The sequence below is a fragment of the Lissotriton vulgaris genome, chromosome 10 (assembly GCF_964263255.1).
Source record: "Lissotriton vulgaris chromosome 10, aLisVul1.2, whole genome shotgun sequence".
NCBI lineage: Eukaryota > Metazoa > Chordata > Amphibia > Caudata > Salamandridae > Lissotriton > Lissotriton vulgaris.
The window spans coordinates 118,421,628-118,440,995 of NC_141698.1; the positions used below are offsets into that span (position 1 = coordinate 118,421,628).

A 19,368-nucleotide genomic window follows, 5' to 3' on the forward strand; every position below is an offset into this window, starting at 1 on the left:
CAGAACATGATTTAAAGGCCTGTTTACAGAGAGCGAGTTTGTGGAACAATACAGTAAGCACGGTTTAAGCAACGGTATGGAAAAAGTAATACTGGAGAGCCTACAGCAAAAAAAAGCCAGCAAATTGAAAGCCAGAAAATGTGAGTCACAAACCACAATGTCAGTGGTAATCTGCCGGCGAATGCATTCCTAGGTCAACTTTCTGAAAGTCCCTAAGATGTATTTAGAAACCAGACAGCTGAGCTGTCTGGTAGGCTGTGACCTAGAAAAGACCTTAGGGCTCAGGGTAGGGATACCCTGACTCCCTAGCGCTTGTGGAGCAACTCCAGCGGGACCCCCACCAGACCTAAAATGTAAAAAGAAATTGATGGTGTTACTGTGATCCCACAGGTCTCCCAAGAGACTCCAGAGGGACTGGGAAAATGAATTACAAAGAAATAAAATTGGGAGTGGGTGGGTGTCCATTGGGGAGTTAGCCGTGTACGATATTGTAGGGCCTGGCCTTAGTCTAGACCATGGGTCCTCATAGTACGGCCCAGCAAGCCTTCCTTGGCAGCCCATGGACCTTGCAGCCATTGCACCTGTGTTTTTTTGTTGTTGTTTTTTTAAACCGTGTCAGCAAACACCCCTGCGGCAGCGCTGACTCCGAGAGACTCTGCTCTCTGGGGGTCGGGCGATTCTAGTGATAGGCAGAGTGGAGCTGCAGGGGCGCTAAGAGGTGAAATACAACAATGCCTCATTAGCAAATAAATGGTCTTTTAAAGACCTGTGAAGTACGGCTGTGTATGTGCCGGGAAGCTGTCTCTGCCGGGCTGCCACACACGAGGGTGAGTGAGGTGACAGAGGGTGACGGAGGGAGGTAGAGGGAGGGAGGGAGGGAGGGAGACAGAGGGTGAAACAGGGAGACAGAGGGGGAAGAGGGAGGCATAGGGAGGGAGACGGAGACCGAGGGTGAAGAGGGAGGGAGTACAAGGGAGACGGTGAACGAGTGAGGAAGACGGAGGGTGAAAGAGGGAGTGGACAGAGGGTAAAAGAGGGAGGGGACAGAGGCTGAAAGAGTGAGACCGAGAGATTATCGATTTCTCTTTGTTCATTTCAAGCAAATACACATTCTGTATTTTTAGGTCTCGCCTGAGCCAGCGCATGTGCTGTCTGGCGAGACATTTAGTGAGTGGGCTTTAAAAAGACGACCACAGCTTTTTGTGTGGCATAGAGCCTGCGGTTACGCGCACAGTTACAAACAGAGTTGCCATCTGGCCTCTGCTCGTACCTGTGTGCGTAACCGCACGCTCTATGCCTCGGTTTTGCTCTAGCTTCAACGCCCTTCCCCCACCACGGAGCGCGTCTCGCGGCTGCAGCTCTTGTTTTGTTTCCTGTGTCAGGGTGGAAGCTTTGCCACTGTTACCGCGCGTAATACTCCCATCTCAAATTGGCTTCGATCTAATCGCGGTTGGATCTGAATGCTATCCTCGCTCCTTATTTTTTAGGTCTCGCCTGAGCTAGCGCATGCGCTGCTCTGGCGAGACATTTAGTGAGTGAGCTTTAGAAATCCGACCACAAGCTTTTGCTTGTGGCCTAAAGCTTGCAGTTACGCACGCAGGCACGTGCACAGCCGCCATCTGGCTTTCTTCGCTGCACCCTTACAGCGTGTGATCAGGCGCCATCTGGCTTTCTTCTTGCTTGCTCTCCCAAGCGCCTCGCTCCGCCCCTCCCCAACCACAGAGCACGTCTCGCGGCCACGCGTCGTTTCCTTCCCTTCCCTTCCCTTCCCTTCCCTTTCCTGACCTTGCGGGCCTCTGAGTTGTCTGTTTTTTGTTTCCTGCAGCCACTCTTTCTACCTCTGCCAGTAATAAGGTCCTCGTCTTTCTTTCTCCAGTCACATCTCCTCTCTCCATCTTAAGTGTGCTATCCCAGGCCCAGCAACAACTCCTGACACGCCTGCTCATAACGCTGTGCCATCTGACCGATCTGAAATACTGTATTCATTTTTAAAGTTCTATAATTCCCATGTGCCTGACCCGTCGAACATTCCACGAAACTTCTCGAAGCTATTTGAGTTTACATCACAATTCAAGAAAGTACAACACTGAACAGGGTAATTAGCTTTTCTTCCGAGGAGTATTTCAGCATGTAATGACATTGTTTAGTTCTGCTTAACCTGTCATTTCTCGAACACATGGTTTCCAGTGGCGGTGCGTCATCAGCGCATAGAGGATTCAAGCAGATCTTTCATTCCAAACCCTTCTATGTTACTGTCAGCGCTAGTCGGTAAATAGTACATGACTTGTGTACATCCATTTGGTAGCTAGGAACATTCTGTAACTAAGATATCAAATTAGTCCTGTCTGCCGTTATTTACGTTAACTTAACCTTGATTCCTAAAGCAAGTCTGGATCTGTGTCTGTGGTGTGCCTCGAGTCTAAGGGGTTTGCACTTGGTAAGCTGTTTCTTTAAGTATGAGACATAGCTGGCTTTGGCAGGACCCTGCAGAGTACGTAAGAAAATGCGGACAATCGATCTATGGCAATTCTTAACGTACAAAAAATATTTTTCTTAAAGGAAATAAAACAAGCATTGGCATAGCTAATAGGTCTCGCATTTACGCGAGTTTGAGCTATTGGCATTGTAAATGACAATAGCTTTGTTTTGTTTTTGTATTTGTTTTAATAACGAAAACAAAAATAAAAGGCATTGTTATTTGCAATGTCTATAGTTCAAACATGCATAAATGCAAGACCTATTGCATTGCAAATGCTTGTTTTGTGTTTGGTTTTGGGCCTTTGTTTTTCTTATCTGGTTGTTGAAGAGAAATTGATACAATGGGTACAAAAATTCTTCTTCGATTTTAGGTTCCATTAATTTCTTTTAGGTTCAACATTTCCAATATCTACTGATTCTTCCCAGGAACTTAATAAGTTCATTTGGAGTGTTAAAATAAATGATGAAGTGTTGTAAATTATTTTAAGTGAATAATATATTTGCTTTCTTTTTATAGGCAGTAAGATTCCCTGATGTTACGCAGGAGTATGTAGAGGAATTAATTTTATCGAAAAAATATTTTGACTTGAACGTGTAAGTAGAACCTTATGCTGGTGTTCTTTAATAATTTGAAGTGGAAATTGTACATTTGTATTTGTGTTAGATTTATTAATACTTCTCGTACCTCCTCAAACAAACCCAAAAATGTGATGCCCTGTTTTTATTACTGAATATATATCTTTATTGAATTGAGCAAATTTGGGTTCTTGACTCAGTTTAGTTTACCAGTTCTTCACAATATCTTCGCCATAAACTTTAAGTAGAATCATCTTTGGTCACTTTATCTGGTCATGTATAATAAATGACCTTATTTGTGCAGAGCCATTGGTATAGCACACGATCTTGTAGTCGTTTATAGGTAAAATATTGGAGAATATTGTGTATATTGCAAAAATTCTTCTGTTGAAGGGTAGGGACAATTTTACAACTTTATTTGTTTGTTTATATAGCGCCAGAATCGACTCCTGAAGGAGTATCTCTGCGATTCGGCCCGTAGCATAGGTATAGTGCAATTGCAGCTAAGATCAGAAACCGAAAAAGAGGAGTCTTAAGCAGCTTCCTAAATTATAGATGGTTAGAGCACTGTCGCAAGTGCAGGGGGAGCTCATTCCAATAACTAGGGCAAGGTAGAAAAGGGCCTTCCCCCCCCCCCCTAGTCTTGCCCTCCTAACTCTGGGATCCTCCAAGAGATGTTTGGAGCCCGAGCGGAGAGACCTAGAGGGACAGTAGGGTATGAATTTCTTTGAAAGATAGATAGGACCAAGATAAAAAAGCGCCTTATTGATGGTACAACAAATTTTGAATTTTGCCCGTTGACGTATTGGAAGCCAATGAAGCTGCAAGAGAAGAGGGTGGGAGGCAATCCTAGGGGAGAACTAGTCACGCCGCTGTGTTCTGGACCACCCGCAGTCTGCTGATCGAAGTATCACTAGCCGAGATCAGCAGGCCGTTACAGAAGTCCAGACGGCTTAATATAAGTGCCTGAGTCAAATCCTTTTGAAGTAGAATCAGGAACTGTGGCTTTTAAAGAATATGCACATGTTATCGCACCCAAAACAAGTGTAGAGTGTGTGCATTAGGAATATTTTCTTTTATTTCTGCTCATAGTGTAGGTTTGGAGGAAACTATGATGACTTGTTTTCACTTGTGCCAAAGGGCGTTGTTACAGTATAGCTTTCTGTACTAGGCTGAGTATATTCTCAGTAGGACTTAAGTGTTAGATGTCACCTGGATGCTTTGAAAGTTGTCCGTCTTTCATTGTATACTACGTATGCATAGCCTCAAATGCTAGGAGCAACCCTAATCACTAGGTTTGTTTGTTTGTAAATGTTTAATCTGTAACCTGTCCGTATGCAGTTCACGTAAGATAGCTGTGAGTGCTTTTGTGTCATTGTTTCCTGAAAACATAGGAGTTTTTAACTCATGCAGTGGGTTCCCTCGCTCTGCAGAATGTGGCAAGTAAGTTCTGCTGAAGTTAAGAAACATGATTAGGCCTTCACATAGATGTTCAGGGCTTGTTAAGTAGCATACTTCTGTAGCGAAGTCATGTGCTAAGCTCTTGCCGAGCTTGATAACTCGTAGGCTTTGAATATTAGGTTAAGAAGATCTGCAATGTTTAGATTTTTTTTAATTGATTTTGTATCCGTCTCTGCCTATCCATCCTAGTCGGGTGTTCAGTTATGTCATCTGTAATTAAAAATTTGCATTGGTGCAAGGGGATTTTAACTTTCGTTTATAATGCATTTTATCTTTGATTTATTTGATTTGCCAGTTATCGTATTTGATGCGCTAAAACGCACCCAAGATGGTGGTCTATTTAGAGAACACCATATTGCGTACACGCGGCGGGAGATGCCACTTACGTGCCAAAGGCAAACCCCAGTGTTCCCGGTTGGCTCGGACCACTCCGGTCACCAGAACTCCTCGTCAATTTGATTCACAACCTAACCAAAGACTAGTGTACTCAAAGGGAGCTGGTCGCCTATCTCGGTAGGGAAAATGCTTGCAATAGTTTTTGAACCCTATGTCATTATTATTATTATTATTATTATTATATTTCTTATATAGCGCCAGAATCGACCCCCGAAGGGGTATCTCCGCGCTTGCCTTGGGAACCCGTCCTGGTTTTTCCCTGTGAGATAGCCCCTACAGGGCATCCCCAAGGTGAAAGCCAGGCATCCCGCCGCGGGGGGCCGTTGTGGAGATTAAGCAAGCTTAATGCCCAGAGTTGCAGAGTGTGAACCCATGATTAGGTCAGGCACCGAAGCGAGAATTATCGAGTCCGTGGACATTTGAGCTCAATTCCCTGCCGCGTCGGGAATCGAACCCTGGTCCCGGGTCTGACCTCTGCTTCAGGGTCTGCCTGCTCTAACCAGTGAGCCACACTTCTCCACTTCATTAATATGGATTCTGTACTTTTAGGGTTGTAATAATCTGTTAGCTATTAGCAGGGAGATATTGAGTAATGCTGTCTCTTGTGTACTTGTAGATGTTACCAGCTCTGAAAATAATTCAACAGATCGTAGAATTATCTATACCTTCATCAGTTTCAGATCTTTAATTAAAAATAAAGTTGAATTTGCAGAGTTTCTAGAGCATCAAGCAATCAATAGAGCATTTGTCACGGAAACATAGGCAGATTCTACTTCAGGACCAGATCTAGTCACAGCAATTCCTTCAGGTCACTCTTGGTTTAGATTGGATCGCTTATTGAAAAGGAGATGTGGCTTAGTGGTTGTTTACCGTAACAATAAGGCACCATCATTACCACCGGGGCCTGTTTAGGAGAGGAGTGTGAATTACCCTCTTTTAAAATCTGAATCTGGAAAAATCAATCCTTCAATGGGTTGCTAATTTATCGACCTCCGGGCCTGAAAGTTATGTTTGAGCAAACTGGGTGTTCAATATTAAAATCCTGTCTCCAGCAATCGGAATGTATCTTATTAGGTGATTTTAATTTCCATCTTGAGGCCTCTGCTGACAGAGAGACGGAATATTTAGTGGATACACTGGCCAGTAGGGTCTTAACCCAACTGGTTCAGGACTCTACTCACCTGGCAGGCCATACCCTTGATGGGATAATTCAAACAATCCATTTCTTACAGTTAATGCTTCATTATCTCTGACATGGTCTAATCATAATGCTGTTATGTTCAGTCCCCCTACTAATACCTCTTACAACACTCGAGTTTCACGACCCTGGTATAAAATGGAGTCTGCGCTGTTAAATCAGATTTTGTCTGATACCCTCCCAGAAGACGTGAAAGACTTCGCAACCTCACATTCCTCAAACTGGCTGTGCTCCGTGGCTGACCAATTGCTGCATTAAAATCACACAATTGCTATAGAAACAAACCGTCAGCTCCCTAGTTTTCAGAGAGGCTAAGACTCCAAAAACAACAGCTATAGACAGGAATGCAAATGGATGGTAAGATACAAGCCCACTGAAAGATATAAATATATGTTCGAGGCATGTGGGCTGCTGAATTCATATCTGTGCATAGATCGCCACCTAGTGTTGGGTCCGGATGATTGCACATTGCTGTCCTGGAAGAGTCTTCGAAGTATCACGAGATAGGTGGCTCCTCCCCTGGACTACAGTGCGCATGGGCATTGCCTCCATCCCCAGATTGTTTTTTCCGCCATTGGGTTCGGATGTGTTTCGGTTCCCTCTGTCGGAATCGATAGTTGTTTAACTTTTCTAACTTGAGACCAAAAGGTCTTTAGGACTGGCGTCGGTATTGTCCATCGTTCGGGTTTGTTATTTCATCAGCTCCGAACTCTTGCTACCCCTCCGCGTGCTGTCGGCGCGGACGGGCCTACACGACGCTCCAGACTACTACCATGGAACGAACTCCGTTTAAGAGGTGCCCGGTGTGCACCTCAAAGTATTCACACCTCGACGTGCACCCAGTGTGCAACAAATGTCTGTCGCCGGACCATGACGAGGCCAGGTGTATGGCCTGCTCAAAGTTCCGGTGCAAGAAAACTCTCAAGCTTCGTCGGGCCGCTAGACTCCAGGCCCACTTATCAGCGCCCCCGCCGGACGACATCTTCGAGGAAGACGTTGATGACGACACCTTCCTACAAGTTTCGGACTCCAGCCCAGCGTCGGACGATGAAAACTACGACGCGGGGGACGAGGAGTTTGATGAAGGCGTCGGAGAGGTAGGGGACGACGACGGGGCCATTGCCACCGTGGGGGATAGCTCAGAGGAGGAGCACCCTCAGACTGACTCCGGGGTCAATCCCCATGATACGGCCCAGGTCGAGGGATCGCCTTCGGGCCTTACCCAAGACCTTACTACTCGTCCCACGGCTCCGCCTACGGGCCCGGCCACGGACATTGGTGATGCGCCACTCCTGGTGAAGAAACTGAAAGTGAAACCACCGGGGACCACGCCAACGGTATCGAAACCGAAAGTGAAAGTCTCACTGTCGGGACTTGAGGCTCCAAAAAAGCCCAAAATGGCCGCCAACATCAAGAGCCAAGCCAAGATGGCCGACCCGAAGACCCTGGTGTCGAAGCCGAAGGCAAAGACGACCGACGCGGCCGCGTCGGCGCCGAAGATGGTCGAGGTCGACGACCAAAAAAGACCCTCGAAGAAGCGTCAAGACGACCCCAAGGCTCTGGCTGCGCCGATTCCGGCCGTCAAGGGAAAGGGTGGTGACGTGTCGGCTCCGAAGACCGTGCCTTCACTCGCCGACCCGACTCCGGCCTTGGAGGAATCGCTCGAGCCGGTTCAGCCCTCACCGTCCTTAACCAAGAAGGTCACTGAGTCCCTCCAGCGAATTCGGAAGGATGCAGCGGCCCCGGAACCGAAGAGTGTGGTGCCGAAGCCTGCACAGCAGACGGCCAAGGCGCAGACGCCGATCCGCTTCACGCTGCCGCCGAAGAAGACGCCGAAGGCATTCGCTCCAAAGCATGGGGACGAGGTGCCTTTGAAGCCGGTGTCGACGACCAAAGCGTCATTGGTAGTGTCGAAGCTTCGGCTACAGCCACTCGCAGAAGAGGAGCGTCGAGAGGTTGTCATCGACGACGACACAGGCAAACTCGCTCTCCTTAAGAGGAAAATCACCACGGAGCCGGTGTTGGAACATTTTCGTATTCCACTCAAAAGGAAGTTGGACACTGCTGGTACTTCTGCCCCTAGGGAGCCTGCATCTCCACAAAATCTAGAACTCTCACCAACTTGTTCTAACACTGGGGAAGGTGACGGAGATGAGGGGGACGAGTACAATTATCCAGCATACTCGGATCCGGAGGAGGTCAACGAACCTTGGTCTGCTGGAGGCGACCCGGTGGACCCTCAGTCGGGTCACGAACCGCAGCTTTTTGCAGCGAAAACTTCTCCAACAGAGGACTCTGCAGCCTTCAATGCTCTGATTGAGAGGGCTGCAGCAAACCATGTCTAACTCCATGCGGACCCTGTGGATGAAGGTTTTCTGTTTGACACTTTCTCAGTGGCTGAAAAGTCGGTCAAAACATTGCCTATGCTCAAGGGAGTGCTGAAGCACGCGCCAGAGGTTTTCAAGGAGCCCACTCGGGCGCGAGTTATCAATCCTCGTATTGACAAAAAATTCAAGGCAGCGCCCACTGATCCAACGTACATCAAGGGACACTTGCCACTGGATTCGTTGGTGGTATCCAACGCACGCAAACGGGCGAACTCGCAGACCACGGGTGATGCTCCTCCCCCAGACAAAGAATACAAGATTTTTGAAGCCTCAGGCAAACGTATTGCTGCGCAGGCAGCTAATAGTTGACGCATTTCAAACACGCAGGCCCTACTTGCACGCTACGATAGGGCGCACTATGACACCCTTGAAACACTTCTGCAACACTTACCTGATCAGTACAAGGAGGCAGCTGAAATGTTAATTCAGGAGGGGAAGCTCATCACCAATGCTTCCATTAAATGTGCATTGGATGTGGCTGATACCGCCTCCAGGGCTGTGAACACTAGCGTGTTACTGCGTAGGCATGCCTGGCTTAGAATTTCAGGCTTCAAACCAGACATACAGACAACCATCTTAAATCAAACAGTTAATCCAGACCACCTGTTTGGCCCTGAAGTGGACGCAACCCTTGAGAAAATGAAGAAAGATACAGACACTGCTAAGTCTATGGGAGCCCTCCAGTCACAGCAGTTTCGGGGTGGTTCTTTTCGCCGCTCCAGTAAGAGGCACCTCAAGGGGTCAGGCATCGCAATCCACGCAGTATTACAAGACCAACACCCAGACCTCATACACCAACAAGGGTAGAGGCGGTTACAGGGGCAACAACGTCAAAGGCAGGGGACGTGGAAACAACAGCTCCAGGTCCTCCACCACCAACAAACAGTGACGCCTTGTCACTGCCCCCCGACCACACAACACCGGTCGGGGGGAGACTCCAGCAGTTCCTGCCCGTGTGGAAATCCATCACCACGGACAGGTGGGTCAAATCTCTTATTCAGTACGGTTACTGTCTGGAACTCACGTCCACACCACCAAACATACCTCCAAGAAGCCGTCCTATGTCCGGCGAGCACTTGCTCTTGTTGCAGCAGGAGGTCAAAGTCATGCTGCAAAAAGGAGCGATAGAGCTCGTGCCACTGCAAGAAAGGGGTACAGGAGTTTACTCTCTGTACTTTCTAATCCCCAAGAAGGACGGATCCCTCAGGCCCATCCTGGACCTCAGGCCCCTCAACCGGTACATTCTGTCAGAGCATTTCCATATGCTCACGTTGCAGCAGGATCTCCCTCTGCTTCAGAAGGGGGACTTCCTGGCAACGCTAGATCTCAAGGATGCATACTTTCACATTCCCCTGCATCCTTTACACAGGAAGTACCTCAGGTTCACAATCCAAGACCAGCACTACCAGTTCAGGGTTCTGCCTTTCGGAGTCACCACAGCGCCAAGAGTTTTTACAAAGTGCCTGGCGACTGTGGCGGCGCACCTACGACGCCAGAACGTCCACGTCTATCCGTATCTGGACGACTGGCTCATTCAGGCACGTTCGGAACAGCAGTGCGCAAACCACGTGTCCCGCACCATTCATCTCCTGTACGATCTGGGATTCTCACTGAATTACCCAAAATCACATCTCCAACCCGCCCATGTACGGCAGTATCTGGGCGCGACAATAGACACTCTGGCAGCCACTGCGCAGCCAAACTCAGTGAGAATCGCCAGTATCCAGACGCTGATCCAACGATTCAGACCACAGCACTCTCTTCCAGCGAGGGTGTTCATGCAGTTGATAGGCATGATGGCCTCCTGCATCTCCATCGTCCCGCACGCGAGGTTACATATGCGTCCGCTCCAGGAGTGCCTAGCACGTCAGTGGACTCAGGCTCATGGGCAACTAACAGACCTAGTGTTGGTGAGCGGTCGGGCATACAACTCTCTGCATTGGTGGAATCCACAAAACCTTTGCAAGGGCCGACCGTTTCAAGAGCCAGTGCCACAGATCATCCTGACAACGGACGCCTCTCTCCAGGGTTGGGGAGCGCATGTACTCCACTACACAGTGCAGGGACTATGGACGCTACAGCAAAAGAAGATGCACATCAATGTATTGGAACTGATGGCAATCTTCATGGCCTTAAAGGCATTCAAAGTACATCTGTGCAACAAGGTCGTGTTGATCCGGACGGACAACATGACAGCCATGTACTACATTCAGAAGCAGGGAGGCACACACTCTCCGCAGCTGTCTCATCTGGCTCAGAGCATGTGGAAGTGGGCCATTCAGAGGAACATCTTCCTCATGGCGGAGCACCTCCCAGGCAAGGACAATCAGATGGCGGACCTGCTCAGCAGGCACAGCCACCAAATGCACGAGTGGGAGATACATCCATCAGTACTCCAACCGTACTTCCAAAAGTGGGGTCATCCAGAGATAGACCTGTTCGCCACAAGGGAGAACGCAAAATGCCAAAGCTTCGCCGCCAGGTTCCCACACCCGCAATCGCAGGGCAATGCGATGTGGATGAACTGGTCAAGCAGATTTGCGTACGCTTTTCCCCCAGCACCTCTGATTCCGCTGGTGGCACGCAAGCTCAGGCAACACTCGATGACTCTCATCCTGGTTGCTCCGACGTGGGCCCGCCAACCATGGTACTCCACGTTTCTGGAACTTTCCGTGGTACCGCATCAAAGGCTTCATCTCACTCCCAGCCTTCTGACGCAGAGCCATGGCGACATTCAGCACCCAGATCCGCAACAGCTCAACCTGGCGATCTGGCTCCTGAAGTCCTAGAGTTTGGCTACCTCAATCTTCCCCCCGATTGCATGGACATCATTCGGGAGGCAAGGAAGCCCACTACTAGAGCATGTTATGCGGCTAAATGGAAGTGGTTCGTCATTTATTGTGCGAACCACAACATTGACCCGCTGGATGCTTCCATTCAGAACATCATTTGTTACCTGTTCCATCTATACCAATGCAATTTAGCGTATTCTTCCATCCGCATTCACCTGTCTGCAATGGCTGCATACCTCCAGAATAGGCGGCACCTATCACTTTTCAAGGTTCCTGCTATTAAGGCTTTTCTGGAAGGGCTCAAAAGGGTCATTCCACCACGGACGCCACCAGCTCCAGAATGGAACCTCAATGTGGTTCTTACAAGGCTGATGGGTCCTCCTTTTGAGCCACTGCACTCTTGTGAGCTTCAGTTTCTAACTTGGAAGGTGGCTTTCTTGGTAGCAATTACATCGCTACGGAGGGTTAGTGAGTTGCAGGCACTCACCATCCAAGAGCCTTTTTTCCAAGTCCATGCCAACAGGTGGTGCTCCGCACTAACCCTAAATTTTTGCCTAAGGTGGTATCTCAATTCCACTTAAACCAGACAATCGAGTTGCCAGTGTTTTTTCAAAACCCCGAGTCACTGGCGGAGCGGATGCTCCACACTCTTGACGTTAAAAGAGCCTTAATGTACTACGTTGACAGGACAAAGGATTTTCGAAAGACCAAGCAACTTTTCGTTGCTTTTGCCTCACACCACAAGGGTAACGCTATTTCCAAAGCTGGTATTGCTAGGTGGATCGTGAAATGCATTCAGATCTGTTACGCTAAAGCTAAACGAACTCTCACATTTCCACCAAGAGCCCACTCCACCAGAAAGTTGGGGGCCTCTATGGCCTTCCTTGGGAACATTCCCTGGGAAGATATTTGTAGGGCAGCCACATGGTCTACCACACATACTTTTACTAAACATTACTGCGTAGACGTACACTCCAAACAGCAGGCAGCTGTTGGGCAGGCTGTTCTCAAGACACTTTTTCAAACTGCTGCAGCTGGCACGGGCGGCCGCCAATGAGGGGAGCACTGCTATGTATTCTATGCACAGATATGAATTCAGCAGCCCACATGCCTCGAACTGCAAATGCTACTTACCAGTATGCATCTGTTCTTGGCATGTAGGGCTGCTGACATTCATATCGCCCGCCCTCCTCCCCGGCGCCTGTAGCAGCTGCAGTATTTCTTATATACGCGCATAGCATGGTCATCACTCATAGTTCACTCCATCTCTGCCAATGGCTAAAAACAATCTGGGGATGGAGGCGATGCCCATGCGCACTGTAGTCCAGGGGAGGAGCCACCTATCTCGTGATACTTCGAAGACTCTTCCAGGACAACAATGTGCAATCATCCGGACCCAACACTAGGCGGCGATCTATGCACAGATATGAATGTCAGCAGCCCTACATGCCAAGAACAGATGCATACTGGTAAGTAGCATTTGCAAAACAATGCATTTAGGAATGCAAAACTTTGAATCAGGCTGCAAAATCCTTCTACTTCATCAATAAAATCATGTCCGCTAAAGATTCAGCTAAAACCCTTATCCTGACAGTCAATACCCTAACTAACTCCAGGAATACGAATACCTCGGGTGGCAATCAATGCTATTGTAATACTTCTAATTAAAACAAAAGCAGCTGAAGTTTATAATGATTTTGCCTCCTATAAGGAAGCTAGTTGGGATCAAACGGAAGTACGTTGCCCCCCCCCCCCCTTCCCCCCATTAACAAATTTGCTGACTGATTTTTTTTATCACTTACATAAGAGCATGTTCAAAGGATATTGTCCTCTGTAAGATTTTTAATGAGCTGTTTAGAGTAGTGTCTTTTCCTAAGGCCTGGAAAATGGCATCAGTATTATCTCATAAAAAAACTACACTTAACCCTATAGAACAAAGCAGTTACTGTCTAATCTCTCATCTCCATTTGCCGGCCAAAGTAGTGGAAAGGGAAATTAATGCAAAACTAACCTTTTCAAGACAATCACCTACTTACATACTCCACCAAGTTAGAGTTGAGAAGCGAACACAGCATGGGGAAGCACTGATTGTGGCCATTGAGGAGACCGAACGAGCCTTGGCAAACAAGGAAAAGTGTCTCACCTTTCTTGACCTGTCGGCAGTGTTCAACAGTCAATCACAAGGTACTTTTGCGTCATCTAAACATTGTATTGATGAAGGGCAACACGTTTGCTCTCTGCCCAAGAGAAATGATCTTAAAGTAGTAATCTGTTGCGCTCAATGAATTTTTATCTTGTCCCTTTTCTTTGCCATGTGGTGTGCCGCAAGGATCATCCTGGAGCCCTACTCTTAACATTTACGTTACACCTCTAGCCAGCTTGATCAAATCGTTCGGGTTTTCCCTAATGTCATATGCAGATGATACACATATCGTGGTTTCTATCTCTAATGACAACCAAGATGCAGCCCTCAGATTTTATGATTGCATGCAGGAAGTGGGCGAGTTGATGAAGGGAAATTGCTTGATATTAAACTTGGGGAAGACTGATCTTCTGGTTGGAAGGACCCATCCTTTTGGTTTTAGGAATACTCCCTATTAAGAACGTTGGGAACCTGAGTATCATGTTTGACAAGCTGACATTTGGGGATCCAATCAATGTGCTCACCTCCTCTTCCTATAATACTCTGAGGATAATAAGAAAAAAAATATTTCCTGTATTCCCTATGAGCTACAGAATACCCGAATTGTGATGCTAGTCTTCTGGAAAATGTAAATAACCACATAGTGCAGTAGAGGTTTCATAGGCTGTGCTGCTAAACTCTGGAATAACCTTCCTTTAAAATTGAAGTCTCAGCCAAATCTACTTAAATTTAGGATAGCTTTAAAAACGCAGTTATTTGCCAATGAACATCCAGTTATCGAAAGATCCTTTTGTAGCCCCGGCGCTAAGATGCTTATGGTATATGCGCGCTTTCAAAAGAATTAGAAATTTATATTATACGATTTTAACTTGAGTATTTGGGGCTTCTTAATTACTTGGATAGATCATGTGGGAATATTAGGTGGATGAAAATAATATTCTGTGTTTTTGCTGGGTTCCTAAGGGGCATATTTCCTCCAGAGTTTTTAATAAGATTGTACAGTTCCTGAGCCCCCCTGTCCACCACGGTTGTTACCATTTGGCAGAGAGAGCATTTTGGACAATAGCCACTACCATCTTGGAACATTTACATTTGCCATTTTAGTGAGGTGGCCAGTCAAGTGGCTACAAAGCACTTGGGGGCGCCATATTTAAGGGAGCAGAAATTGCAGTGGTGCAAAAGGGGCGCACAGCGGGCACGCTGAAGGTGTGCCCAAGCAAGCTTGTCTGTACCTGACCGTCGCCAGTGCCCAGCACCTTTTTACTCCACATGAGGTATGTTAAAGATATACCGGGGAGGAACTCTGCTTCCCTAGAGGAAAAGAAGGCAACAACAATCATAAGACCACCGGATGCACCAAGGCATACTTTAGGCTCTGCTGGGACCCTTTTCCTGCAATTTAAGGAAACTTACTTTTGTGTGTGGTGGTGGGGCGGACATTAGTCGCCAGTGGAACTAGCCAATCTACCAGAGGAGGCCAAGTCCTTAGAGGGCCTTTTATCGAGGAAATTAGTCGACCAGTACCTGCGACTAAAACGCAGATGACTGCTAATAGGAGCATCTATCGTAATGCCAGGTATATTCACAAACGTGCTACATAACTCTGGGATCTTTTCAACACTTATTCCCCAGAAATGTGCTCAATTTCATGTACATGGCTACATCTGGCCCTTCTGGAAATCACCATTGCTGGTCCTGGTAATTACTCTCCTGTGAGATTAGATGAAGAGTATAAAGCAGGAGGCGATTTAGGAATCATATTTACAGATAAGATGGTGGTATCTGTTATCTGAACTTATATCTGAAATGAATTTGGAGATGTGGTATTTAAATTCGACATTCTCCCTCCTTGGTTTACCGTCCCCCAGGCTCCAAGAATGATTTAGTCTCCGGTCACTGGACAAAGTATCCCCATATATTTTAAAGTCTGATAACTTTTTGTTACTGGGTGACTTAAACTATCATGGGGAAACACAACAGATATGAAAGTTAACCTACTGTTGATAGATTTGAGGATGGCTGTCCTTTCACTACTGGTAGTAGGCCCAAGTCATATTGCCGGCCATAAACTTGATTTAATATTTAGTAATGCTCCTCAAATAAGTTAGTCATCCAACTCCCCTCACTTGGACTGATCACTATTTGATCAAATTTGGAATTCCACTGACTTCTTCTCCTACACCACAGCACAAGGAGTTTGTACTCTAGGTTGTCCCTATAAGAAAATAAATTTGACTACCATAAAGAACCATTTCAACCCCCAGGCCTGAAGATGCCCTTAGATATAGAAAGGACGAGCACATAGTTCCATGAAACTTTCCTTATGGTATTGATTTGGTGGCCGGCCCCTTCCAGACTATTAAAGGGTGGATGGGAAAGAACACAACTGGTTTGTTATAATGAACAGCATAAATTTGAAAATCAGAAGTGTAGAAAACTTGAAAGGGCATGGGCAAGTTGAAAACTTCCATGGATAGAAAGGCTTATAAATTAGCCTGTGCAATTTATCATAGACATCTGAAAGAAGGACAGAGGCACTTTTTGATAGTTCAGATTGAAAAAATTGGTAATTCTGATAGAGATCTTGAAGATGCTAAATTAATTTACTAAGCCAGAAGTCTGTAGGGCTCCAATCACTGATTTACACAAGTTAGGTGACTCTTTGGTTCATTAGTTTAGTGAAAAGATTAACAAAATATATAATGACTTTGACCTACAAAGCGACTCCGGATTAATAGAATCTGGGCATGGTTCTATTTTATAAATTGCTTCTGGCCAATTAGTTAATTTCGAATCTGCAGCATTGGAGGTTCAAGGAATAATGTACAATACCAATTCAGGATCGCCAGAAGATGCCTGTCCATCTCATTGTTTTGCTTTCCTTGTGCCGCTGCTACCAACACATCTCCCGGATTTGTTTAACTCATCCCTAAAGTATGCCAATGTGCCAAATAAGTGGAAATTAGCATGTTTCTCCTATCTTAAAGAAACCCACAGCAGATCCCTCCATTTTTGCCAATTATTACTCGTATTTCACTATTCTCAGCAAGATCATGGGGAAACTGGTTAATAATCATCTCACTCAGTATTTACTGAATGATCCTATCCTGGACCTCTCACAAGCAGGGTTTAGAGCAGCTCATAGTATGGCGACAGCTCTCCTGGCTGCTAAGGATAAGATTATATATATATATATATATATATATATATATATATATCATATGCACATAAATATGCAGCCTGAAATACACCATACTAGGCTAAAAAACTGCCACTATTGCATGTAACACTTTTACATTTGCTAAATGAAGACCTATATAATACATTATATGATCATGTGAAGAAGAAAATACTGCCCTGGGTTTCTTTGAAACACACAACCTTTATTTTTAAAGGTAAAAACAGGCAGGATCATAGAGGCAGCTTTGGCCTAGATAGGCTGCATAGTAACAACTGAAAACTTGGCGACGTGCCTTTAAGACCTCCAGGACCCTCTAGGCTCCCATCAGGCTCCTTCTGTGAGGATCCTGGAGCATTGAGCTCGCCAGTTTGTGATATTTTTTCACTTTATTCTGGTATTTCTGTAATTACCATTAATTTTTTCGTCTTTACTCGACGTCTTTAGTCATTGTTTGACTAATTCAACAATTTTTCCTGGTTTTTGACTATTTTTTAGTCATAATGCCGGCCTTGTTTGTTAAGTGTCCGGCCTGTGGTTAAAAAAATGGCCAAGTCAGACCCTCATTCGGTCTGTGTAGCTTGTTTACCATCTTCTCACAAGCCTGAACTCTGCTACCACTGCAGCAAGTTGTCTAACCGAACTCTCAAGGAGAGGGAGAAGAGCAGACTTCAGTCCCTGTATGACAGAGGAGAAACTGTGAGTGGAAGAGAAGATGTTCATTCCAAGAGGCCTTCTTCGCACAAATAGCGCAAAGACAAAGGGAAGAAGAGAAAACATTGGTCCCCTACTTCGTCGAGGGACAGATCTTCTAAGGTACCTCTGTGTTCAGAATCGGCATCGAAATCTCCATTGCGGCGACCGTCGACGTCTAGGCATCCGTCGCCGTCGAAGAAGATCACGCCGTCGAAGCAAGGTGAGAAGAGACATGAGCGTAGACGATCCAGATCCTGCTCGCCTACGACTGCAAGAGAGCGGGACTCTACGTCGTCTCATCGACGTCGACGGTCGCCGCCGCGAGGCTCGGAACATAAGTCAAGGTCGCCGTCGAGAGGTGCCATGAGGTCGACGTCGAACCGGCCAGCAGAGGTTTCGACGTCTAAGAGCCCAAGCCAGGTGGCGTTGAGACCCACGACGTCAAGAAATCCATCGCGGCGCATGACGTCGACGCCTAAGAGACCATCGTCGTCGAGGAGATCGACTCCAAGGAGATCGCCGCCAAGGAAATCGGCGCCGAGGAAATCGACGCCGACGAAGAGATCGCCGTTGAGGAGATAGACGTCGGCGTCTCCTGCACCTAAGAAGCCTAGGACGGTGTCTAAAGACCGGTCTACGGCTCATACTGTGTCTTCTGGGAGTTCCTCTTCCTCCTCTGAACTGCAGATTGTGAAAGTCTCTCCAGAGCCCTCGAGGGCACCTTCACCTGTTCAGCCGGCAACTAATATCTCGCCGCGCTGGCTGGAGGAGATTAGAGACTGGAAGATAAGGAAAATAAATCTTCCAAGGTCTAAGTCCAGATCTCCTGTGTCTGCAAGACCTGCTTCGAGATCGAGATCTCCTCAAAGACAGTCGGTGCACTCTCCGAGAAGACATGAGCGTACTCCTCCGAGGAAGTCTCCATCAGTGAGGAGGCGGTTTTCACCTTCGCCTAGATCGTCACGTCGCCATTCTTCGAGAAGGCGCGATACCAGATCTTTTACAAGGTCTACAAATTCGAAAGGGGGCTATTCGCCGACACTGTCATCAACTCCTCCAAGTCGGATTTCACCGATTGATGACGTGGTTACATTTAATGAGGTTCTCTGTCGTGGAGCAGCTAAACTTAATATCGAAATTCCGGTCTCTACCACCAAGACAACGGTCATTTTCGAGACTTTGCACCAAAAAATAACATCAAGGCCCTTGCTTCCTCTGGTGCCAGGTCTGTTGGAGCCAGCGGAACACAAGTTCTTAACTCCAGCAGCATTGGGAGCGGTGCCTTCTCGGATCGCTAAGAAATATAAAGCACCGGACAATGATCCGTTCTTTCTGAGGGCTGAGCCAAAACCGGATTCTGTAATTGTCTCAGCAGCACATAAGAATCAAACAGGAGCCGCGTCATCTTCTGTACCGCCGGAGAAAGACAGTAAGGCTATGGACTCAGTAGGAAAGAGAATGTGTGCCACCTCTGCTTCCTACATGAAAGTCGCCAGCGCCTCGGCGTTGCTGGGTCGCTATGACCGTGCCCTATGGGACTCCATGTCTCGTTTCGCAGAGAAGCTTCCAAAAGATGACAAACACGATTTTCTGGAGATCTTGCATGAAGGTGGGCTAGTAGCTAACCAGGTGATTAGTGCAGCCGCTGATGCTTCGCACTTATCTATGCATGGTTACGCACATGGGCTCTGCGACAGGCGCTCCGCTTGGTTGAAGCTCACAGGTCCTAAGCCTGAGGCACAACACCGAATTCTTAACCTTCCTTTTAGCGGAAAATCACTCTTCGGGTCTCATGCTGATGATGAGATGTCACGTATGAAAACAGAACTTGATACAGTGAGAGTTGTTGGTCTTGAGAAAAGGAAGGATTTTAATAAAAAATACCGTCCGTATGACAGGAGACAGAACCAGCAGAGGGTTCAAACCCCACATTGGTCGTCTCAGCAGAATCAGGGAAGATCTCAGTTCTCCCAGCATCGTCCTGGTCGAGGAAGATGTGGCATTTCCAGGCAGTCTGCCCCTGGAAACAAGCAACCGCAACAAAAACAATGAGCTTTTGCTTC

General features: G+C 47.0%; 1 protein-coding gene across 8 annotated transcripts in view; it reads left to right on the forward strand.

The window, feature by feature from the left end:
* The window catches only part of RNF216 (ring finger protein 216), a 776,933-nt gene that overhangs the window by 166,610 nt on the left and 590,955 nt on the right, over positions 1-19,368 (forward strand). For all 8 annotated transcript variants that reach the window (XM_086940659.1, XM_086940658.1, XM_086940657.1 and 5 more), the window contains one exon: positions 2,996-3,072. In XM_086940659.1, coding sequence (XP_086796785.1) covers positions 2,996-3,072 — 77 coding nt within the window. The remainder of the gene's footprint in view (positions 1-2,995; positions 3,073-19,368) is intronic.